Source organism: Gigantopelta aegis, chromosome 4, assembly GCF_016097555.1.
Source record: "Gigantopelta aegis isolate Gae_Host chromosome 4, Gae_host_genome, whole genome shotgun sequence".
Classification (NCBI taxonomy): domain Eukaryota; kingdom Metazoa; phylum Mollusca; class Gastropoda; order Neomphalida; family Peltospiridae; genus Gigantopelta; species Gigantopelta aegis.
Genome location: NC_054702.1, coordinates 54,803,943 through 54,830,162, shown reverse-complemented (window position 1 = coordinate 54,830,162; position 26,220 = coordinate 54,803,943). Strand labels below are relative to the sequence as shown.

Here is a 26,220-nt window from a genome sequence, read left to right as displayed (position 1 = left end):
CCTACATGTACATCTAATAATTGATTTGATCGGCCATTTCAGTTATTATGTTGTCCTACATGTACATCTGATTGATTTGATCAGCCATTTCAGTTATTATATTGTCTTACATGTACATCTAATGATTGATTTGAGCAGCCATTTCAGTTGTTATATTGTCCTACCTGTACATCTAATGATTGATTTGATCAGCCATTTCAGTTGTTATATTGTCCTACCTGTACATCTAATGATTGATTTGATCAGCCATTTCAGTTGTTATATTGTCCTACCTGTACATCTAATGATTGATTTGATCAGCCATTTCAGTCATTATATTGTCCTACATGTACATCTAATGATTGATTTGATCAGCCATTTACCGGCCTCGGTGGCGTCGTGGCAGGCCATCGGTCTACAGGCTGGTAGGTACTGGGTTCGGATCCCAGTCGAGGCATGGGATTTTTAATCGAGATACCGACTCCAAACCCTGAGTGAGTGCTCCGCAAGGCTCAATGGGTAGGTGTAAACCACTTGCACCGACCAGTGATCCATAACTGGTTCAACAAAGGCCATGGTTTGTGCTATCCTGCCTGTGGGAAGCACAAATGAAAGATCCCTTGCTGCCTGTCGTAAAAAGAGTAGCCTATGTGGCGACAGCGGGTTTCCTCTAAAAACAGTGTCAGAATGACCATATGTTTGACGTCCAATAGCCGATGATAAGATAAAAAATCAATGTGCTCTAGCGGCGTCGTTAAATAAAACAAACGTTTTTTGTTTTTTTGATCAGCCATTTCAGTTGTTATATTGTCCTACCTGTACATCTAATGATTGATTTGATCAGCCATTTCAGTTGTTATATTGTCCTACCTGTACATCTAATGATTGATTTGATCAGCCATTTCAGTTGTTATATTGTCCTACCTGTACATCTAATGATTGATTTGATCAGCCATTTCAGTTGTTATATTGTCCTACGTGTACATCTAATGATTGATTTGATGACATGATGAGATCGGAAAGTAAAACATGATGAAAAACGGATCTTGTATTTGTAAAATTGTGTAAAATGCCAGATCTGTAACACAATACAATCACAATCACCCATTAGTTGAATATTACAGAAACAAATTGTAAATTTGGGGTATAGTTTGATAGAAGGCATCAAAATTATTTTTCTGTACTTGCTTGGTTTTGTTGTTATTTGTAAAACAATTATCTTTTTTATGCAGTCCGATTTTGAGAATGTACCAGTGCACCATTGCTGGTGTATCAAAGGCTGTGGTATGTGCTATCCTGTCTGGAGGATCGTGCATATAAAAGATCCCTTGACACTAATGGAAAAGACCAGCCTCGGTGGCGTCGTGGTTAGCCATCGGTCTACAGGCTGGTAGGTACTGGGTTCGGATCCCAGTCGAGGCATGGGTTTTTTAATCCAGATACCGACTCTAAACCCTGAGTGAGTGCTCCGCAAGGCTCAATGGGTAGGTGTAAACCACTTGCACCGACCAGTGATCCATAACTGGTTCAACAAAGGCCATGGTTTGTGCTATCCTGCCTGTGGGAAGTGCAAATAAAAGATCCCTTGCTGCCTGTTGTAAAAGAGTAGCCTATGTGGCGACAGCGGGGTTTCCTCTCAAAATCTGTGTGGTCCTTAACCATATGTCTGATACCATGTAACCGTAAATAAAATGTGTTGAGTGCATCGTTAAATAAAACATTTCTTTCTAATGGAAAAATATAGCATGTTTCCTCTCTAAGACTATGTTAAAATTACCAAATGTTTGACTCCCAATTGCCGATTATTAATAAATCAGTGTGTGCTAGTGGTGTCATTAAACAAAACAAAATCTTAACTTTTTCATTTACATGGTCATGAGAAGTTATACAAAAATTAAATGGGTTACCAAAATTAGTTTTTGTGTAGCAAATAAATGGGTTATGCTAATTTTCATTTCTTAGTTGTGTGCTATTTATACATGTATGAAAGCCTCTTTGTGGGAAAATGCATGCAAATAAAAGTAGCCATGTGATGGCAACAGATGTCCTCCTGTTCTGTATAACTTATTAACATATATCCTAGGCAGACAAATGAGTTGCATTTTCATGACAGTGTACTTGAAGCTTGGTGCAGTGGTTAAGCCATCGGACTACAGGTTGGTAGGTACAGGGTTTGCAGCCTGGTACCGGTTCCAACCCAGAACGAGTTCTTAAGGGCTCAGTGGGTAGGTGTAAGGCCACTACACCCTCTTCTCTCTAACTAACCACAAACCAACTAACCCGCTTTTCCAGGACAGACCGCCCAAGATAGCTGAGGCGTGTGTGCCCAGGACAACGTGCTTGAACCTTAATTGGATATAAGCACGAAAAATAAGTTGAAATGAAATGAGCATTGATTGTCATCATTTGTGTGTGTACCACATCAAGATTGGTCTACATGGAATAATGGTTCCATGATATATCAGATAATCACACAACTCACAGAGCTACATGTACATAAGTTTGTTTTATTTAACGACGCCACTAGAGCACATTGATTTTTTTTATCTTATCATCGGCTATTGGACGTCAAACATATGGTCATTCTGACACTTTTTTTTTTTTAGAGGAAACCCTCTGTCGCCACATAGGCTACTCTTTTATGACAGGCAGCAAGGGATCTTTTATTTGCACTTCCCACAGGCAGGATAGCACAAACCATGGCCTTTGTTGAACCAGTTATGGATCACTGGTCGGTGCAAGTGGTTTACACCTACCCATTGAGCTTTGCAGAGCACTCACTCAGGGTTTGGAGTCGGTATCTGGATTAAAAATCCCATGCCTCGACCCAGTACCTACCAGCCAGTAGACCGATGGTCTAACCACGCCGCCACTGAGGCCGGTACATGGAATAATGATGCCATGATATATCAGATAATCACACAACTCACAGAGCTACATGTACATCTATGTACAAATGCACATCCTTTATCCAGACACATGGATGGATGGATGGATGGATGGACAATACAGACTGAATACATGTATCAAATTTTTATCAATTTACACTTTACATTCATTTTGTTGTCATAACTCGGCGAATGGCGGTCCACACAGAATACCCAATTATTCTTTTCTACGCATTACCGAAATTGCCAGTATTATTGTGGTGTTTTCCTGATGTTTGTTGGGTCCTATAAGCCGATAATATATAATAAAGCCTCCAGAAGCAGAATTAATTCCGATTTTGTCAAGCTTTTTTCCCTGACAGCTCAAGGCTCAACAGACATTAGGCCGATATGTTCCGTGAATTGTTTGAGCTGTTCTATGCCATTGATTTTCCTTTCTCCATCAGAGGCATAGCCAAAATAAACAGATATAAGACACTGTTGACATACAGTCTTTTAATGACTTTCAATTGCAGTATGAATGAATGAACATTGTTACAGAGCTGTTTGCGCTGTGTGGTCAGTGGTCAAGTATTGAGGACCATGAGGCTAATCAGTGAAGCTTCTACATGTCCATGTGTATTTGTATAAAAGTCGGGGTGGAACGTAGCCCAGTGGTACAGCGTTCGCTCGATGCACGGTCAGTGTGGGATCGATCCCCGTCGGTGGACCCATTTGGCTATTTCTCATTCCAACCAATGCACCACGACTAGTATATCAAAGGCCGTGGTATGTTCTACCCTGTCTGTAGGATGGTGCATATAAAAGATCCCTTGCTGCTAATCGGAAAGAGTAGCCCATGAAGTGGCAACAGCGGGTTTACTCTCTCAATATATGTGTGGTACTTAACTGTATGTCTGATGCCATATAACTGTAAATAAAATGTATTGAGTGCATCATTAAATAAAACATGTCCTACTGCTTGCTCGGCTACAGTTTATATAACAACACAGGGTATTATGCTTTCAGGACGTTTGGTATAAGACTACAATTTAATCACTCTGTAGCAAAAAGAAAGGAATGTTTGATGATATTCCAGCACATTTTAAACTAATACTGTTTGATGTCTGATATGATTTTCAAGGGGTGGGATTTAGCTCAGTCGGCAGAGTGGTCGCCTGAATTCTTTGCGTTGTAGGATTGAATCATCTCAGTGGATCCATTCTCTGATTGGGTCCCACCCCCCTATCCAGACCAAGGCGCCACGACTGGTATATCAAAGGATGTGGTATGTTCTGTCCTGTCTGTGGAAAAGGGCATATAAAAGATCCCTTGTTACTGATGGAAAAATGTAGTGGATTTCATCTCCAAGACTACAAATGTATATAATCATATTGATGTATTTACCTTTGTTTGATCCCTAAGTCTAATGACTGATCTCTGTTTTTGTGCTGGGGTGTTGTTGCACATTCATTCATTCATTCATTCATTCATTCATTCATTCATTCATTCATTATTCATTCATTCATTCATTCATTCATTCATTCTCTAAGGCTATATATCAGAATTTCTAAATGTTTGACGTCCAGTAGTCGATGATCAATGTGCTCTAGTGGTGTTGTTAAACAAAAACAAACTTTTGAACTTGTTTTTCCAACAATGATCTACATACCTGTAGAATATAAGTGAGAAAACTCACTGTTGCCTCATAGGCATCTCTTACTGAATCTTTTATATACAGTGAAACCCCTCTAAAACAGACACCCTCGGGACCAAGTAAAATGTCCGTTTAAGAGGTATTCGGTTTAGAGAGGTTAAGTTCTGTAATGATTTTTTTAAAAACCAGACCATGAAAAATGTCTGGTTATGGGGGAATTCTGGTTTACAGAGGGTCTGGTTTTGAGAGGTTTCACTGTATATTCTTTTTCACCAAAAAAAGAGAAGATATACATTGTAACTGTATCTGTACCACAAGCTTTGGAATACCAATCAGAGGAGCACTAGATTTGATGAAGAAAAATACATGGATCTATAAAGGAGGATTGATCCTGTAACCCATGGCACCTCAGATGAACCCTCTACCACTGAGCTGTATCCCTGCATCTTCAATGTGTAATGAAGTGTAATGTCGGCTTGTTATGAGAAGATTAATGAGAAATGATTTTTTTTTTTTATGATTCAGTCACACGTGTACTGGCCGTTGATTTACCTGTACACATCTAGCCAGTTGTTTACATACATGTACATGCATTGCTGACTTGGAAGTATTGTTCTGTCAGCATTTTCATTTTGCCTGTTCAGGTGTACTGAATGTATGGTGTTCACAGCTGGTACCTGTACTTCATTAATGTGTTCTTAGTACATTTGGGATGGGATGTAGCCCAGTGGTATAGCACTCCCTTGATGCGCAGTCGGTCTGGGATCGATCCTCGTTGGTGGGACGGTTGAGTTATTTCTCATTCCAGCCAGTGCTCCACGATTCTGGTATATCAAAGGTTGTGGTATGTGCTATCCTGTCTGTGGGATGATGTGTATAAAAGTTCCCTCAAGTGCTACTAATGAAAAAAATGTAGCGTGTTTCTTCTCTAAAACTATTTCAAAATTATCAAATGTTTGACATGCAATAGCTGATGATTAACAAATCAACATGCTCTAGTGGTGGTGTTAAACAAGACAAAACAACAGTTAAATAACTTAATTTATTTTTTTGTAGCATATCAATCAACAAAAATCTGGCATACTAATAAGCATTAAATACACATCAACAAGGTTTGAGTTAAAAGAAAAATGAGTTCACACAACTGAATCAAAAGAGAGATTTAACCTATGCAATTGTGCAATTTGACGGTTATTTGTTTTAAAAAAAACCTTTATTATTATTACATTGACACATGTATTTTTTGGTAAAGCATGTTGGTATGGGTTTAAAGCTTAATATGTTTTATACATGTTTTAGCATTATTAGTCATTCCAATTCATAGGTTCTCTTTTGATGCAAACAGGTACATGTAATAAGCAATCTGCCTTTAAGGTTTGTAATTAAATGGTGGGTTCATATCCCAGTACAGCTTAGACTATGTTTCAACAGCTCAGTGGGGATGTTTTATACCACTATTCAGACTGTTAACTCACGTTGTGGAAGACAGCTCAGATACATGTGCATTAGGTATATATGTTACAGTCAGTGTCTAAAATCAGGCAATTTGTAAAGTGCCTGAAATTGATAAATTGATAAATTGCCTGATTTTAGACATTGACTGTAACATATATAATATAAGCACAAAATAACTTAAAATAGGCAAGTGCAGTCTCAACTGTACAAAAGACTACAGAAATTGCATGAAAAACACAAAAGACAATGAAAACACAACATTTTAAAAGAAAGGAAAGGAACATTTGTTTAACAACACCTCAGCACATTTTTTAAACTACAGTTATCTTGACATACGGTATGACATAAACAGTGTTCAAAGGTACAATACATAGAGATTATTATACAACCTTGTGTGTCATACTGATTTTACTAAACGAGTGTCAGGATTTTTGTATTGCCCAAGCGAGAGTGAGGGTAAAACATGAATCCTGACACGAGTTTCGTAAAATCAGTACGACTCACACGCGAGTGTAATAATTTCTTTATTATCCATATTATTATTGTTGTTTTCTTTATGAATAATAAGACCCAACTCAAAATGTTTCAGCCACAACTAGAAGGAGATGAAATGACGTCATATTTCAAATGCATAGTCTGGAGAAGCAACGTCGTGTTATGACGTCGCTTCCCAAAATTACGTCATTACACTTATTATTACATGTGTGCTTTCTATGATTATTATTAACTCGGTTATGTTGAACCATGTGGATAATAACACTTGTTAGTACACATGTGCTTCGTATGATTATTATTAACTCGGTTATGTTGAACCATATGGATAATAACTATATTTAATTACCTGTTCCCATTTTGAAATCTTATCATAATCTGCTCTTTCACCTGATGTTATAGATCTTTTAATCAGTCGCTGGTACATATATATTGCTGGTCCAATCTACTCCCGACAGTGCACGTATTTCTGTCGTATTTACATTTGAATTGATAATATCAGACCTATTTTCAAGGAAGTCATTCATAAGCCATTTACTCTTTTTTATCGCCTCGATTTTAAGAGGTGCGAACTTGAAGAATCACAATCTTGTTGACCAAAAGAAATATTTGGGTCAATAAAAGAGTCCTATATCTGCGTGAGCCAGGTGTGTGTGTGTGCACGGTGATTTTGCAAGCCTTTTCTACGTGTTATCCAGCATGTTTGCTTTATCACAAGGAGTCCTTTTGAATGCATAACAGTTTATGTTCGATTTTCACTGCTGGTGCACACTGTCGCACGTTCTTGTATGTAGATTAGCTGGGGGAAAAAAATGCTCTGAAGATTTATTTTTTTCTCTTTATTTCACTTCAAAGTTCATAAAGTAAAATTGCGTCAATCGTACATATATCGTTAACAGGAGGGGACAAATGACAACTGCTCTGTCAAATTTGCCAGAGATATGAATGAAATGTTTTCTTTCTGTCAGATATTAATTATCGTCATCAGATTTGGATGTTGTTTCTGGTTGTGATTACAATTAATTTTAGTCGTGGTTTTCATTCATGATCTCACTTTTTCGAAGGTACTCGGATCAGTGTTAACAACGTAACGTGTATATACATATTTCTGTGTCTGCTTTGTGAAGAGAGCAACTAGATATACTATTACTATTACAACTACATGTACCTGTGACAGTTTTATCTCTATTGCTGGAGGCAACAATATGACATTGATTTCTTCAGGTGACTTTGAAATGTGCTGGATTACACTATCTCCTCTTTGTGAATATGCTGTTACCACACGTATTAAATGAAAATCTATTTGGGATTATGTCTCCAGAGTTTCATACATCACGATGCTAGCTTTATCAGTTTTTGTATTACAGTCGTGGAAATATTTTGGAAATAAATCTGAAGATGAAAATGGTACGTTAATTTGCAATTGTATATTTTATATTTATATACATGTATAATTGTGTACAATTTATCTGTACATAAACAGTAGATGTACATTGTACATGTAGGTGTAAAAACATATCCACGTATACATATATACATTTGTAAGTTCAAGATAAAGCAGATGTTAGACCTACACAGAATTGTCTTTTTGGGAACATGCTTAAAACAAATTAGGCACATGTAGGTAAATATACATTGTGTAGGCCTATGTCGGCTTTTAAATATTTATGACTTTTTTTTTTAAATTTAATTAAAATATATATACCTATATATTAGCCCCTATTAACCCCTAAGCCTCCAGATAAAATGGTATGTATGTATTCTTTTCACTTACATATTAATAAAAATGTAAAAATTAAAAAAAAGACACAAAAAACCCCCAGTGGATAGAATTAAGAGTTGCCATTTTTTCTGGGTAGGTCAAGTTCCCAGAAAGACAGAATTTTAAAATATATTTTTCATTAGTCTAGCAAACATGTAAAACTGCATTTAAAAATATCTATAGTTGCAGGACCCATATTTAACGGTGGCCATGCGGCAAATTGCCGTACTGTCCTAGTCATATGCTCCAGTGCCCTGAAAATTAATAATAATTTTACGGTCAAACTTGGTGTGCTGTATTTTGCATGTTACTTGTTAGTAATTGGTACACAAACGCAACCCCTGAAAGTTGTTTTCTTATGAAAAGTTGAAAATGTTCAAACTTGTTTATTTTGAATGGGTACTCTTGTTGAAGGCTGCCTTGTGGCCCTGCGTTTTGTCCATAATGCCCTAAACAAAATCTCCATCAATTGAGGCCATGACCTTTTATTTGCCAAATTTGAGGCCTGTAATTGTATATATTTTTTAAACATTTCAGAATGAGAATTTTATTTTACATTCATGATATTGATCTACGGTGCAGTATTAGCTGTGCTACAGAACACATACCGGTAGTTGTCGTCTCTTGACAGGTGGCTGTCAACAGGTGTGTTTGTTTAAAAATAGATCAATTACTCTCCAGATATTCCTCAGTATCATAATTGTACCTGGATGTCCTTGACCAAGTCCTACTTTTTAATTAATCCATTTATTAAACTATGTTTGTTGAGGTATATTTTCTAAACACTGATTTATAACCAAGTAGATTTCACACTATGCCATGGTTGTATTTATACCTGTACATACATTGTACAAACATGTCTAAATTCACATATTACATACATTTGTATAAAATCATTTGCAGTTCTTCACTATTGTCTGTTTGAAAAGTGCATATATACCATGACAAGGGTGAGATGTAAACCAGTGGTAAATCACTCGCTTGATGCACGGTCATCCTAGGATCCCCGCCCATTGGGCTACTTCTTGTTCTAGCCAGTGCTCCACAACTGGTATATCAGTGGCTATGGTATGTGCTATCCTGTCACTGGGATGGTGCATATAAAAGATAACTTGCTACTAATGGTAAAATGTAGTGAGATTTCCTGAGACTATAATTACCAAATGTTTGACATCCAATAGCTAATGATTAATAAATCAGTGTGCTTTAATGTTGTCGTTAAACAAAAAATAAACATTAACTCTAAGTTTTAACTTTGTACCGTGACAATGTACATGTCCAGGAAGGGTTATGTAATTTCACTGTCTCTACCTCTAACTGTCTTTATGTATGTAATCACTAACAAGTGGTATCAGTAAGAACCGTCATTATATTGGTTCTGACTCTGCAAATGGACTTCATTTCCCTGGAGTGAAGAAGGTGCATATATATATATGTCTAATGTGAGTGCTGTTTGTGCTGGCTACCCAGTGTGGTTATGGCTGTGTCATTACAGCTAATTTAGGAGGATGTTAGCTCTTGGTAGCACTCGTCTATATGCAAGTGTTTCTTCCTCTGGCACTTAGTGCAAACTGTGGCTGGCTTCCTTTGCCAATTACTGATTTTCTTTAATATCTTTGCACAACTATTAATTTGTACTTGATAGTGTGGTTGGCTGATGTAATTGCACATACATTTATGTGTACCATGTACTCATACTGGTACTTGTAACTGCATATTATCTTCTTAAAAAATTAAAGGTTAACTTTGTAATAAAGTAAAGTTAAAACCCAAACTTTTTTTTTTTTTTGCTGAGTTGTAGTAGAATATCATGAGACGGGATCGATCCCCATCAGTGGGGCCATTGGGCTATTTCTCGCTCCAGCCAGTGCACCACGACTGGTACATCAAAGGCAGTGGTATGTGCTGTCCTATGGGCTAGTGCATATAAAAGATCCCTTGCTGCTAATCGAAAAGAGTAGTCCATGAAGTGGCGACAGCGGGTTTCCTCCCTCAGTATCTATGTGGTTCTTAACCATATGTCCGAAGCCATATAACCGTAAATAAAATGTGTTGAGTGTGTTGTTAAATAAACAATGTTCTTTCCTACCTTCCTTCCTTCAAATATCATGAGATAACATTACATATCATTTTTTATTTCTAATTAAAGGGACATACCCTTGTTTTTTAAACACTAACGCATATTTTTTACTATTATAACCATTTTTGTTAACTTAAATCATACTTTACTTAGATTTTATTGTTTAGATTATCAATTCCGTACATTCGAAGTGTTATTGGTCATCCTGGTGCTTTTAATATCACAAAATGCATTTCTCATATTTTTAAAAATGCACATGCGTCTGAGAAGTAACACTTATGGAGTTGAGTTTTAGTCTATTTTTAGAGGGTATTTCACCATTTCAAAGTCACAGACTCGTGTTTCACTCAATTGTAACTTTATCTAAATGAGTTACAGGTTTGTAGATTAACTAAACTTAGTGTTAATTTTCACGGGTTGAAACTAGGGTATGTTCCTTTAAGGCAGTTTTAATGTTATATAAATATCTTCTTGGCTAAAAATAAAAGACCAAAAGTTAACTCTTGAATAGTAATGTAGTTTGTATGATTTTCTCTTGAATAGTGATGTAATTTGTTTGATTTGCTGTTTAGTATACATACTGTAGACATTAAGATGATGTCACATATAATTTATCCTTGTTTTTGGATAAAGCTTGGAACATTTAGTATATATGTTTTGCAGTGCTAATATGAAAGCAAAACTAGGAATAATATTTTTCAATTATTATTGGGAATTCAAAGTATACAGTAAAATAGATTTAAACTGTACAGAACATAGTTCACAATGTTATTATTAAGTTAACCTTCAAATATTATTAGTAAAATACATTTTATCTTTAAAATGATCATACCAGTATACAGCTTGAGACCACATTGTTACATAATCCAAAAACTTTCATACTTTATTAATAGTAGGGTCTCCATGAGTACTCTGGCACGGGTTGAGTCTAGCAAGACTCGAGTCAGTTTACAGGACTCGAGAACCCGTGCAAGGAAGAGCACTTTCATTTAATTTAATTTTTTACGTCATTTTGCCGTATGCTTGCTGCCGGTTACATTATATGGTTATAACACATGGAGGAAAAGCAAACGTCGAATGTGTGGAATGCAATACAACGGCATACTTTAGCATCCATGTTCAGTGCTCGAATCAAGATACATGATACTACATGTATTTCACTTTATTCCTTAGTCTCGTTATCATTTAGTGTAGGTGTCGGGTACTCGGGTCCTGGTCGAGTTTGAATCCCGAATACTCGAGTCCAATATTTTAGAATGGTGGAGGCCCTAATTAATAATAATTTGGGGCATAATTTTAACTTTGGCCAAAAAAAACCCAGCCAAAAACAAAAACAAAACCCAAAAACAAAATACCAAAATACGTATTCAGAATATCTTGGAAATTTTAAGATTAGTCCAAAAGCATCTGTGATAATGTTTTTAAATATGTTTTTTGTTTTGTGTTAATAATTCAGTGCAATATCGGATTGTTTGACCATAGTCTTGTTTGACTTTCATGGTCTGACCATAGTGATTATTTTTCTTTTCCACATTTAATATACCTCATTGTGTCTTTCATAAATGTGACTCTTTCGTAGCTTTCTACACTATTTTTATTAATATGTTTGGAATTTTAACTAGATGTTGATCAATACATGCACGTACTGGTATATATATTGGTTCACAATGCAATAATTATGGAGCACATAACAACATGAAATGATGACAGAAAACTTAACTTGTCTGCTTTAACCGCACAGTTTTTCTCTCATTTTATTTTCATTTTAGTTACTTTTTTCTTGCCTTATTTTATTAAAACTGCTTTTAAAACTGGCACTTTTTGAAGGGGGTGGGAGCTGGGACGTAGCCCAGTGGTACAGCACTCGCTTGACGTGCGTTTGGTCTAGGATCAATCTCTGTCGGTAGGCCCATTGGGCTATTTCTCGTTGCAGCTAGTGCACCACGACCGGTGTGTCAAAGGCCGTGGTATGTGCTATCCTGTCTGTGGGATGGTGCATATAAAAGATCCCTTGCTACTAATGGAAAAATGTAGTGGGTTTCCTCTCTAAAACTGTCAGAATTATCAATTGTTTGACATCCAATAGCTGATGATTAATAAATCAATGTGCTCTAGTGGTGACGTTAAACAAAAACAAAACAAATTGTTGAGGGATAAATAGAAATGTTATAAATATAAAGGAATCAGGTAATGTTGTTGCTTCCAAACTGCCGTATAAAACTGACCCATTGCTACCTATTTGTTTCTTTAAAACTATGAATTCTTCTTTTTCCCTTTGTTTTAAGTGCATGTATAGCCTAACAGAAGTATATCACATGTGTTCTGTATTTCACAAAAATATATACAGTGAAACCTATTTAATCCGGACCCTGAACAAACCAGAATCCTGATAAAATGGGCCAAATTTCATGGTCCTGAATTCTTTAACCTCTAATATGTGACCCTCTAAACACCATATCCTGTCTAAAGTGGATAAATATTATGTCTCTGAGGCCGTTTAAATTGCCTGTATAAATTGCAAGGATTGAAATTGTACTTGTGAATCCTTGTTGTTGTCCCATGCATTGGGCTATTTCTCGCTCTAGCCAGTGCACCACGACTGGTATATCAAAGGCCGTGGTATGTATTAACCTGTCTGTTGGATGGTGATCCCTTGCTGTTAATCGAAAAGAGTAGCCCATGAAGTGGCGACAGTGGGTTTTTTCTCTCACTATCTGTGTGGTCCTTAAACATATATCCAACGCCATATAACCATCAATAAAATGTGTTGAGTGTGTCATTAAATAAAACATTTCCTTCCTTCCTTGTTGTGTTATTGATACAGTCGCAGGAACAAGTCTACATTGTAACGTATATGTACATGTTTATGTTAATTTTGACGTGTGTGATACAGTAATAAAAATGTTCCCATTTGTTTATTACTACATGTACGTTGTGTTTGTTATTGCAGATGAAAGGGAAGATATTCAGAAGAAGACTTTCACCAAATGGATAAATTCCCAGTTGTCAAAGGTCAGTGATTTTGGAGGTTTATTTGTGGAGTGATGGGTGGTGGTGGTGGTGGGGGGATTGACATTAAATATCCTCACGCATGGTCATCAGGATATTAATATTCTTTTGTCACGAAATTAAGTAAAATGGATAAAAGTGAATCTCCACAATGTGAAATCTTGTATTTCCTCTTCACTATGTTTAGTTAAAGTTTGTTTTGTTTAACAACACCATTAGAGCACATTGATTTATTAATCATCGGCTATTGGATGTCAAACATATGGTCATTTTGAGTCATAGAGAGGAAATCCGCTACATTTTTCCATTAGTAGCAAGGGATCTTTTATATGCACCATCCCACAGACAGGATAGCACATACCATGGCCTTTGATATACCAGTCGTGGTGCACTGGCTGTGACGAGAAATAGTCCAATGGGCCCACTGACGGGGATCGATCTCAGACCGACCACATATCAAGTGAGCACTTTACCACTGGGCTACATCCCACCTGTAAATTGATGTAATAAAGAATGAAAAATTCCAATTGTTATAATGGTTCTGTACAAAAATTTAATAAAAAGGTGACTCCATTTAAAAATAAATAAAATGAAGTATTCAATATTTCTGTTAAAATAAATACCTGATGTTTCAGCTGTAACTAAGCTGCATCAGAACGACATGAAACTTTTATTATTGTGTTAGTCTGTCTTTCTAATCAAGCATAGCCATTTAATGTAAATATAATAATGATGCTGTGCTTTGAGTAGTATGTAGTTTCTTCCTGGACTTGTAATAATTGTAGCCAATATGGATTTTCTTTAAATAATATTGATGTACAGTTGTATACTATACGCTTCATGGGGCAATTTCACAAAACATTGTACATTTACGTCTGAGACTAGCAGTTATACCAGGCATACATTTACAAGTGTTCGGCATATATTTCACGAAGAAATTTACATCATTACTAAAAAATATTTTAAGGATGAAATAAAATAAAATATATGTATTTCTAACTATATTTGTTGTACTATAATAGTAATAAGAATTGTGGTTTAGTCGTAGATTTACGTTTACATGCAAAACAAGGCTTACGATGTTGTGTGAAATTGGGCCCAGAAAGTCATTCATACTAGTCAAACATTAACAGTTATGCTTGATTAGATCCATTTTCAGCTGATTAAAATAAATAACAGATTGCAACAAGAACAATAATAATAATAATAATAATAATAATAATAATAATAATAATAAATAATAAAATCTGGTTCAGACAGAATTCAGTGCCAGTTTTGACTGTCTGCATTGTATTTTGACTTGCCCTAGTTTGTTGAGAAGGTGAGCTCCAAGTATGCAGGAAGTTCATACAATTTTCCCTTGTGGCATGTTGCCCACCAGGCCAAGGTGCTGTTTTAAAGCTTTTTTATTTGTGGCCATTATCCTAAGCATCTTGGAAATGTCTGCACTACAACCCAGTTATGGTAGTCGTTATTAGTGATCACAACATAAAGTGATCACGGTCAGGGCCGTGTCTAGTGGTGGTGGGGGTGGGACAACTGCCCCTCCCGCTGAAAAAATTGGGAAACAATTATAGAAACTTAAAGAAAATTCTCTTTTTAACCGTTTAAGGAGTTTTAGACTATTAACTACTCAGTTGCCCCCCCCCCCCCCCCAACAAAAAATACTAGCTATGGCCCTGACGGTTACTGTCTCTATGTGTATACATATTGTTAACATACTGAATATGGTCTACCATGTGATATTAATGTTTTAGTTTGCAAATAAGGCATATAGTTACATGTACAATGTACATATATTTACATAATATATCTGGTGGAATACAATATATACATATATGCAATGTATATATGTAAGCAGATGTGAGTAATAAGTACATAGTCAGCATGTACATGTACATAATCAAGATGATTTAATTTCCTGTTGACCTTGAATAACGATAAAAGCTAAAATCAATTAAACATGTAAATGCACCTACAGAACTGCCTCAGTGGTTAATCCATCGGACAGGCTGGAAGGTACTAGGTTCGCAGTCCAGTACCAGCTCCCACCCGGAGCAAGTTTTAACGACTCAGTGGGTAGTTGTAAGACCACTACACTCTCTTCTGTCTCTCTTTCGCTAATCACTAACAACTAACCCACTGTCCTGGACAGACAGTCCAGATAGCTGAAATGTGTGCCCAGGACAGTGTGCTTGAACCTTAATTGGATATAAGCACAGAAATAAGTTGAATGAAATAAATGAATGAAAGCAAATTGTGTGCTCATGGTTTTTGATATTCCAGCCATGGGTCACTGGTTGGGATGGGAAAAACCCAATAAAATGTGTTGAGTGCATCGTTAAATAAAACATTTCCTTCTTCTTCTTCCATATAACCGTAATTAAAATGTTTTGAGTGCGTCGTTAAATAAAACATTTCTTTCTTTCTTTCCTATGATGTTAACACCTCAGGCGAGCGCTTTACCAACAGAGCTGGATCCCAGCCCTTCTATTTGAATTACAGCAGTGTAGTTCCAATAACCGTGTTCAAAATTAATAGAATATTTTGGAGAAAGATTTCCTGACTCATGTCAATCACCCTCATCCAGCTCCCCACCTACATGCATTTTGTCTTGGCAGGAGGTGAGATTGGAATGGATTTTGGGGCTCTTTTTTTTTTAACCGTGTTCATATAATGAACTTTCTTACATACCCATTGGTGAGAACACCATGTGTTATTTATGATTACACATACTTGTTAACACATGTACGTGTGTTAACAATTTCAAGACAAACGACTGGCTGCTCCTAGGTGATGGCCAGGTCACCAATGCCATACGTCCAACAAAAAGCCAGCTCGATGGAAATCGATTAGACTGTTGATGTATAGTTAACCTGACAATCATGTGTCTGTGATGCATAAATCAGCTACAAGTGCAATGGCTGTAAATAACTTTTAGTCAAAAAAGATGTTAAAATTTGCTTAAAACTTAGTTTTTGAGGATATGTGAGAAATAGAATAATACTCACATGTATGTATCCGTTATATACCTATTTATCTCACAACTCATTTAAAAATGTATCAAACTTGCTTCCGCTCGTTAGATACATTTGAAAACAACTTGTTGTGAGATAAATGGTATTTTAACGGCCACTCTTGTATTATTCTCTATGTAGAACCATATAAATGTTCAATTATAACATGTTATTTTTTATAGATTATAAAATGGTTGTCTTTTCTCCCCCAGGCTCATCGACCATTGATTGGAGAGCTGTTCACAGACCTCCGAGATGGCACCCACCTGCTGTCACTGCTGGAGGTCCTCAGTGGCCTCTCACTGGTGAGTTCAGTATAACAACAACAACAATATATATATACTGATGTCCAGAAGAAACTATACCAATACTCTGAGAGACTACCATAGCCCAGTGGTAAAGCGCTCGCTTGATGCGTGGTCGGTTTGGGATCAATCGCTGTCGGTGGGCCCACTGGGCTATTTCTCGCCCCAGGCAGTGCACCACGACTGGTATATCAAAGGCCATCGAAGTGGCGACAGCGGGTTTCCTCTCTCAACCATATGTGGTCCTTAACCATATGTCTGATGCCATATAACCATAAAATAAAATGTGTTGATTTAAAAAAATAAAAAAAACCTTCCTAAGAGACTACTGAAGGAAAACCAAAATATGTTGCATGTTTAAAACCTATATATTCACGAGAGTGGTGTTTTGGCATGTTGGGAACACAATTTTATTCCATAAAAGCAAAAAGATATTTAACCACCGTTTTATTTCCATTATCCAAATTATAAAGGAAATTAAATCAGTTTGTCTTGGTATAGTTTCTTTTGGACATCAATATAGTTACACACATGCAGTGTATCAGCAGAAGTAATTACAGTGTATTCTGATTCAATATCCATTTGCGACACTAAAACCAGCATTAATGTGTCGTAAATTTAGGAGATTTCCAAAAACCTATTTACATATTCATATGCTAGTACATCTCACTTTTTTGGACGTACATGTACTTAAACTTTTAAAATACAAATGTATCGCTTTTGAAACTTTTCTGAAGCAAATCAAGTGTTCCTCTACATTTAATAACCTAAATGCTGCTTTATCAGTAAGAATTTGTTTAAAGTGATAAATCTTCACAATCTGTATGTTATTAAGCACTAGTTGTACAAATCACGATAAGTACAAGGGAATGACTTAAAAACATGATAGTACATGTAGTAACCAGATTTTTTTATTAACTCTGGGGGTTTTCTGAAATATTATTAACACAATTTTTTTTTTTTTAATGTAATTATTGAATTAGAATGGAGATAATTAATTTGTAATAGACCGTTTGAAGAAGTTAATTTTGCTAATTTTTAACATCCGCAAATACAAAAATACAAAATACAATACAGTGGACTCTGTCTAAACCGGATTCTGTGTAATCCGGATCTCTGCTTAAACTGGTCCATTTCTAAAGCCCCGTCCAGCTACCGTTTATCTCTTAGGTATAAATCTCTGCCTAATCCGTACTCTGTCTACTCCTGACTCCGGATCGAAAATCAGGAACGAAAGAACCGTTCATGCATTAATTACCTCTGTCTACACCGGATTGGGATTTGACTGAATGACGGGCTGCTTAATTAGTTGAACAATGATCGTCAATTGCCGAGTAATCAGGACGCCGTCGCAAGATCAAATACAAAATGTAATCGCACTCGTGTGAAGTTTACTCTTATTGCGGTAGGCCGTTAGATCTGGATTTTGTATTCAAATAATTTCGTACGTACAAATAAATAAAGTTTTAGGAAATAAAATGAAATTTAACCTACTACAAATATTAGAACGACCAGAAACACGTTTAATATGTAGCCACTAATATTTTATGCATCCATGGGTTCAAATGTCATTGTTGATCGTGAGTTGTCGATCATTCAAGAACCATAACTCTGGATGAACTCTGTCTAAACCGATCCTCTGTGTAAACCAGACTATTTCGACGGTACGAAGTGAGTCCGGTTTAGACAGAGTCCACTGTATAGTTATCCCGTAATTTTAATATCCATGTAACACTTACTTTAGCTAAATGTAGTACAAGATATTTTTTCACAATAACACTACTACAATAAAATCCCCCCTAAACCTCACACCCACAGGACCAAGTAAAAAATCTAGTTTTAAGTGGTATGCAATTTTGAGAGACTGTTCTGTACTGATATGTCAAAAGGGGCCGTAAAAAATATCTGGTTTACAGAGTGCTTGATTTGAATACTTTTAAAGTGTTAAACATTAAACCACATTTATATAATTATATGATGATGTCATATTTACAAAATATTGATTTAAATTTTATTTTAGAAGGATAATTGGAATTTGCTACTTGTCTTTTTTAATATGTAAAATATCAACCTTGTCTAGTTAATCAATATTTTAAAAAAAAATAAAAATAATAATAATGATTTGTCTCAGCAGTCTTGATAAAGGTTTGATTGATATTTTTCATATTAAAAGACACTGTATGTAAATATGTTACTTAACGAAAACTATGTTACATAACGAAAACACTCAGACTGTTGATCTAACTACTGAGCCATAAAGTTTCATAATAATAATAATAATAATAATAATAATAACCATCATCATCATCATCATCATCATCATCATAATCATTATTATAATAAAAATAATATATGTAAAAAGAGCAATAATGTGTATTAAAATCAGATTTTATTAATTCAAAATAAACTTATTGACCAACCAGTAATCTTCCTAATTGTATATAATTTTTATTCTTTTATTCAAGACTAGACAATTAAACAAAATCTCCATCATTAACTTGTCCCATAATAAAAAGAGTTATGAAAGAGATTTTAATCAACCAGCCCTGTAACAGAATCAGCAGTAGGGAGAGAAGAATGAATTGTCTATAAATTGGTGGAGGAGAGTGATAAATTTATGCAAATTTACCCAATTTGCAGTCTGATGTATGAGAGATTTTGAGTCCAAAGTTACTCAGCGTGCACCTGATTGACATGTCTCTGCATATTTCACAAAAGGATTCAATCATACTTAATTGTATTTGTAACCAATCAGTTCGGAGCAGTATTGCCGCTGGTGTTTAAAAATCACCTGCTAACCTAATGGGGAGGATAACGAACAAAGGGAACCACGAGGATTGGCATTAATGGCAGTTCATTCTCATGTAGTGAAATGGAATTTTTGTTTGATTACACCTCAGCACAAGGGGGCGAGACGTAGCCCAGTGAAAAAAGCGCTCGCTTGATGCGCGGTCGATTTGGGATCGATCCCCGTCAGTGGGCCCATTGGGCTATTTCTCACTCCAGCCAGTGCACCACGACTGGTACATCAAATACTGTGGTATGTGCTATCCTGTCTATGGGATGATGCATATAAAAGATCCCTTGCTGCTAATCGAAAAGAGTAGCCCATGAAGTGACGACAGCAGGTTTCCTACCTCAAAATCTGTGTGGTCCTTAATCATAAGTCCGACGCCATATAACCGTAAATAAAATGTGTTGAGTGTGTCGTTAAATAAAACATTTCCTTCCTTCCCTCCTTCCTCAGCACAAGTTTTAGCCTTGACTATTTGTATCTTGATGTCTAACTGTAACTGTGGTTATTACACCATTTGTCGAGAGAAAGAAAAAAACTTGCCACTGCCACATAGGCTATTTCTGCTAAAAAGCAGCAAGGGATCTTTTATATACAGTTTCCCATAGACAAGACAGTACATATCGTGGTCTTTGATATACCAGTGTACTGGTTGAGTTAGGAAATAGGAAAAAACTTGACTCTTTCAGGGGTTTGGGGGCTGGGACATAGCCACGTGGTAAAGTGCTCAATCGATGCGTGGTTGGTCTGGGATCAATCCCCGTCGGTGGGCCCATTGGGCTATTTCTTGTACCAGCCAGTGCACCACAACTGGTATATCATAGGCCGTGGTATGTACTACCCTGTCTGTCGGATGGTGCATATAAAAAAAAAACTTGCTACTGATCAAAAAGAGTAGCCCATGAAGTGGCGACAGTGGGTTTCCTCTCTCAATATCTGTGTGGTCCTTAACCATATGTCTGATGCCATATAACCTTAACTAAAATGTGTTGAGTGCGTTGTTAAATAAAACAGTTCTTTCTTTCTTTCAAGAGTTTAGAACTCATCGCACATCAGGCAAATGGTATACATTTGAATAAATCCTGTCCAATGCATGTAGCGGTGTACTTGTTTTAATTGAATGGTAGTCTTGTGAGGTGGTTTCAAAGACTTCACTTTAGTTGACTGAAAATGTTAAACATCATCTACCTGTATATTAACATATCTCAAACTTCTTTTCACCTAGCTGACAGCACACAGGGCTTCTAGAATTTTTATAAAATCCACTAGCCATGGGATCAGTGATTTTAAAAATTTACTAGCCACGATTAAAAATTCACTAGCTCTACTTTATTTTGAGTTAATACAATTTTACTAAATAATAGTAATAAGCAAATATGTCACCTATATGGGGAGATAGATCTTAAAAACACTAACATTGGGGGGTTGGGGTGGGGGCAGGATATTCATATTTACAAAATCAAAATAACTGCAACATTTGACTCTTTTTTTTCACTAGCCGTCTGGCATGGCAATAGTAGTTATTTACTAGCCCAACATTGAATATCACTAGCCATGGGTGTGGGGCTACCATAATCTAGAAGTCCTGGCACAATAAAATACAAAGACACTCACTGCAATTGGAAAACACTGGTCTGTGTAATATGTAGACGGCGACCATTCAAAATTATCAACTTTTTAATTTCAATTTTTTTTTACTTAAATATTACTGTGAAATGGAACAAATGATATCAACATAATGTTTTCCCCAGGCATTGCTGTGCACAAGCAAACCTCTATTTCAAATTAGCTTTTTTTTTAAAATATATAAACTATATTTAGCCACTTTTTGCCATAAAATAGTACTGAATATTTGTTGTGGGCTATAATCTCTCAATAGGTGCACATAATACATTCCAAAATGCATGCCATCGGCAAACATGAAATCAGTGTACATGTATGTAACTTTAAGGATGACACCAATGCCATACAACACCACATTGTAGTAAAAGATAACCCGCCCAGAATTTATGAGTTTAGTGTAGTTATAAACATATCAACCATAGAATATAAATGTCATTACATGTAACTTGTTCAAAAAGGATGTTCTTACACATTTATTTCATTGAAACGCATATATGCATATGGATGAAGTGTATAAAAAGACAGGATGTTTTGCTCTGCAAAGAGATAACAAACGTGACAGATGTTATGAAATATTACAAAGGACTGTAAATGTACTGTACAGCATATTGAATATTCCTAATGTAGATACATTTTTAATATGAAATAGATGTCTGGTCTTGTTCAGTTCATGGTACTGACATTTTGTATATGATATACATGTATTGTTGATTAAGTAAGCATATAACCAAAAAGACAATTTATGACATTAATTTTTTTTTTTGTATGATTGACTGGTGTGTTTTGGTTATATGATGACGAGTAAAAAAACACCCCCCAAAAAACAAACTTATTCATTTCAATTTCCAGCTATTTAAGTTGGATATGCACAGACATTTTTATAAAATATCAATACTTCAGAGTGGCCCCTAAGGTCAGTAAGGGGAAATTTTTTTGTAATAATTGTGTTGTTGTTAATCCAGTTTTTATGTTTTTGCTCGTTTTCCTGTTACAGAAACGAGAAAATGGCCGGATGAGAGTCCACCACATTAACAATGTTAACAGAGCACTACAGGTCCTCGAGAGAAACTACAATGTAAGTACCTGTAGTTTTAAAACAACCTGAGTCAAGACAAATTTGTTTAATTTTTAATTTTTAATTATTTATTTTTCTTCAGTTCAAATTATTTATTGTCCTTAGAAACAGGTGATGTCAGGGTTGTGGAGCCCACGACACCACCTCCTCACAAAGTCAGTCCACAGTAAAAAGGGGAACAGCACTTTTCCTAATTATCTTCTTTAAAAAAAACACACACATTAATTACACATTACAAGATACACGCATTAACACACAGAAATTCATCCACTAATTATTATAATGTGTTGCAATTCGAGATCATTTTTAGTACAGTAAAAATTAATGTGCATCATTTCATTAAATACACCAAACTCTGGATACTTGTCAACAAAATCTGGAAGACAGCAAACTTCATTGCCACATCCAGATTACTGATATGACGGCTGTAAAAAGATTGAATGCAGAAGAAGAATTTCTTTAAATAAACTATGATAGAAGTAAGTAGATGTATGTTGATTCACAGCAGGTGTCTCAATTCAAGAGTTGTTTCAATACAATAAAAATGAACATTTTATTAATTTAGTCACAGTACCGACGTGAAGGCTCATTATAACTGACACTGTACACATAAAACTGTTAGTATAAAAGTCCTTCATTTTGTTAAATCTAATATTTTTATGTGAGATACTGATGGACAGAACTTTGTCATCAGTTTGTATATTCTTTTAGTACGTCTTGAAAATGTGTCTGCATGAGTTTTTATATGCTTGCCAAAAAAACACAAAAAAACACCCACCAAAAATACATTTCATTCATTAGAACTTATTTTCTTGCTTATATCATATTAAGGTTTGAGCATGCTGTCCTGGGCAAACACCTCGGCTATCTGGGCTGTCTGTCCAGGGCAGTGGGTTAATTGTTAGTGAGAGAGAAGAGGGTGTAGTGGTCTTACGCCTACCCATTGAGTCGTTAAAACTCTCTCTGGGCAGGAGCCACGGGTACTGTGAACCCTGTACATATCAGCCTTTGTCCGATGGATTAACCACACCACCATCGAGGTCAGTACAAAAAAAACACACTAGGTGATGCCGTAATTTATTCCCTACGGCCTCAGTGTTCAGGAGAGCAAACAGCAAGTCGACATGTACTTGCACATGTACTTGTTTAAAATTAATCAGTGCAATGTTATCATGGCTTAGTGATTATCGGTGAACTTCACTGATCAAGGTGATTGTTGCTACACTCTGCTAAAGAAATGGGGGAGATAAATCTTCCGAAAGGAGAAAAGCCTTTAAGTTAAAGCTAGCGTGATTTGTGGCATGATGCACACGTAAAAATGTGCTATTTTTTCTGTGTTATTGTGATTTATTCTGTAATAAAAGAAACGTGTTTGTGTAGTAATGAAAATTTGCAATGTAAACTTGAACTTCTGTGCTTAGACATCTCTCTGCTCTTGGGTTTTAACAATGTTGACACAGCTTTGAGCCATCAGTGTGGGAGGGCACACTGTCTTTTAAATGTTAATCTCTTGCACCAAGGAAATGGGGAAATGCTTATTGAAAGCATTTTGGCTTTGAAATTCCTTCGGTTAGGTTCAGTTGTCGAAAGTGTTTTCGTTACAAACAGTATAATGTCCTTGAATCCTGTTTGAATACCACAAGACTTTTTTCTTACACTGAAGTGACAAACATTTTTAAAATCATTTCGTACGTACGTACGTACGAAAAAATATTTTTTAGGAAATAAAATGAAATTTAAGCTAGTACAAATATTAGAACAATCAGAAACACATTTAATATACAGCCACTAATAGTTTATGCAGAAAAATATATTTGATATGTAATTACAATCGTTAAAAAAGTCTTTGTTAGTCGATAACATCTTAAAAATGGCAGAAACTCAGGAATGTCCCTTTAATTCACATGGCAAGTAAACTACATGAACACTGTTTTTGGGGTCAGTGCGTACATGTTTGTAAAACTTCTGAGTATGGACTTGAATTGCAATCTTAACAATAAAGATTAGAATCGGTAGTGTATATGTACATGTTTAAATTGAATAGATCTAACCCAGATGTGAATGTTATGCCTTGTGGCATCACTAATTTAAGATGGCCTTTTGGCCTTTATAGTCATGTCACTCTGAGCCTGGTAGACTCTACATGTATGTTGTTTGGTATTCCATACTGGCTCAGGGCGGAATGTAGCCCAGTGGTAAAGCACTCGCTTGATGCGTGGTTGGTCTGGGATCGATCCTCATTGATGGGCCCATCGTTCCAGCCAGTGCACCATGACTGGTATATCAACGGTTGTGCTATGTACTACCCTGTCTGTGAGATGGCGCATATAAAAGAACCCTTGCTGCTAATCGAAAAGAGTAGCCCATGAAGTGGTGGCTGCAGGTTTCCTATCCCAATATCTATGTGGTCCTTAAGCATATGTCTGATGCCATATAACCATAAATAAAATGTGCTGAGTGCATCGTTAAATAAAACATTTCCTTCCTTCCATACTGGCTCAATCAAATGGTGAATAAAACACATACATGTACATTAACCAGTGTTCCATGTCTCTTGAAAAATACTTATTAAAATTCCCTTGTTACTGACAGCAGAAATATCTCATGTAACACCACCACATAGGAAGCACCACATACATATACAGTGAAAACACTCTAAACCGGATACTCTAGGGACCAAGTAAAATGTTCGGTTTTCAGAGGGATCCTGTTTATAGAGGTTAAATTCTGTACTGATTTTTAAAAAGGGACTATAAAACGTCCAGTTTTGAGGGAATTCCAGTTTACAGAGTGTCTGGTTTTGAGAGGTTTCATCATACACACATGGGCTACTGCTACCAAAAAGTTGGAAACAAAACTTAAGTGCCATCATGGTAAAATAACATCATGAAATGACTGAGATTTGCTCACAGACAAAACTTTAAGAATGGCTATACTGAGAAATATTTTGAATATAAATACATGTACAGTCAGACCTCGTTACAATAACCATGTGCGTCCCTTTGTCTCTTTGTCATTGTATCAAAATTGCTGTTGTATCGAATTAATTTATCATGGGTTATATCCTTTGCCAAAATGACGTAAGAAAAAATACTAATTAATATTAACTGAAGACTGAATAGCATTTAAATAACTAATGTATTGCCATTATTATTAAAAACAATAACACATACATGTACATACATTTTGTATAAATATGCGTTTGAAATATTATTAATTATATTAATCAAGGCTACTGATTTTATATGGGGGAGGGGGGGCAACCCACATTATATATGTATGTATGTATGATGTTATACAATTTAATAGTTTAAAAAAGGTTTGATTGTGGGTTATTGTCCCCCTGCCAACTCCCCTTCCTCCCCTATGCCACTGATCAAGGCGCATTCACTGTCAGTCTAATCATTCCTTAGTTAAAGACATCTATTATTGGTACCTACTTCATTTACGAAATATCAGCAAAAGAGAAGACTTGATTGTTCAAAGTTAATCCTTTAATTGATTGACTAAAGGCTTACGTTGAAAAGTAATACACGTCTACAGATTTAGCGTACATCGGTAACTCGGACATCATGTGACACTGTCGGCACACATCAAGGATGCCAAATGGTTGTGTGTACTACCAACGTGCTATGGTATCTGTGATTATGTAATGTTGTAAAGAGGTGTTTTCAGATGTCGGATGCACGTTTGTTTCCTAATTTGCTCTGTCAGTCCTGGAAGGTGTGAATTCCAGTGTAATGAACAGAATAACATTGATGTATGTTCGTTCCCGACAATTTGTGATCGGATGGTGTAAATGTCATAGTAACGACGGTCGTTGTAACGAGGTCTAACTGTACATATATGTATATTTGAGATACATTACAGGTGATGTACATTTTGTTAAAAAATGTTCTTGTTTGTTTTTCAGATCAAACTTGTTAATATATGCAGCAATGACATTGTTGACGGGAACAACAAGCTGATACTGGGTCTGGTGTGGATTATTATTTTGCATTGGCAGGTAGGTGTTATGGACTTTAAAGATTGCAAAAAGTAACGTGTACTGCTTGTGGTAGAATCAGGAAATTATCACATGTTTATGATGGATGGGAGGCAGGAT

General features: G+C 35.9%; 1 protein-coding gene across 4 annotated transcripts in view; it reads left to right on the top strand.

Moving 5' to 3' along the window:
- Positions 1–26,220, top strand: part of LOC121370764 (dystrophin-like) — a 424,499-nt gene that overhangs the window by 64,960 nt on the left and 333,319 nt on the right. For all 4 annotated transcript variants that reach the window (XM_041496221.1, XM_041496219.1, XM_041496220.1 and 1 more), the window contains exons 3-6: positions 13,243–13,304; positions 16,531–16,623; positions 22,035–22,115; positions 26,029–26,121. In XM_041496221.1, the coding sequence (XP_041352155.1) occupies positions 13,243–13,304; positions 16,531–16,623; positions 22,035–22,115; positions 26,029–26,121 (329 nt within the window). The remainder of the gene's footprint in view (positions 1–13,242; positions 13,305–16,530; positions 16,624–22,034; positions 22,116–26,028; positions 26,122–26,220) is intronic.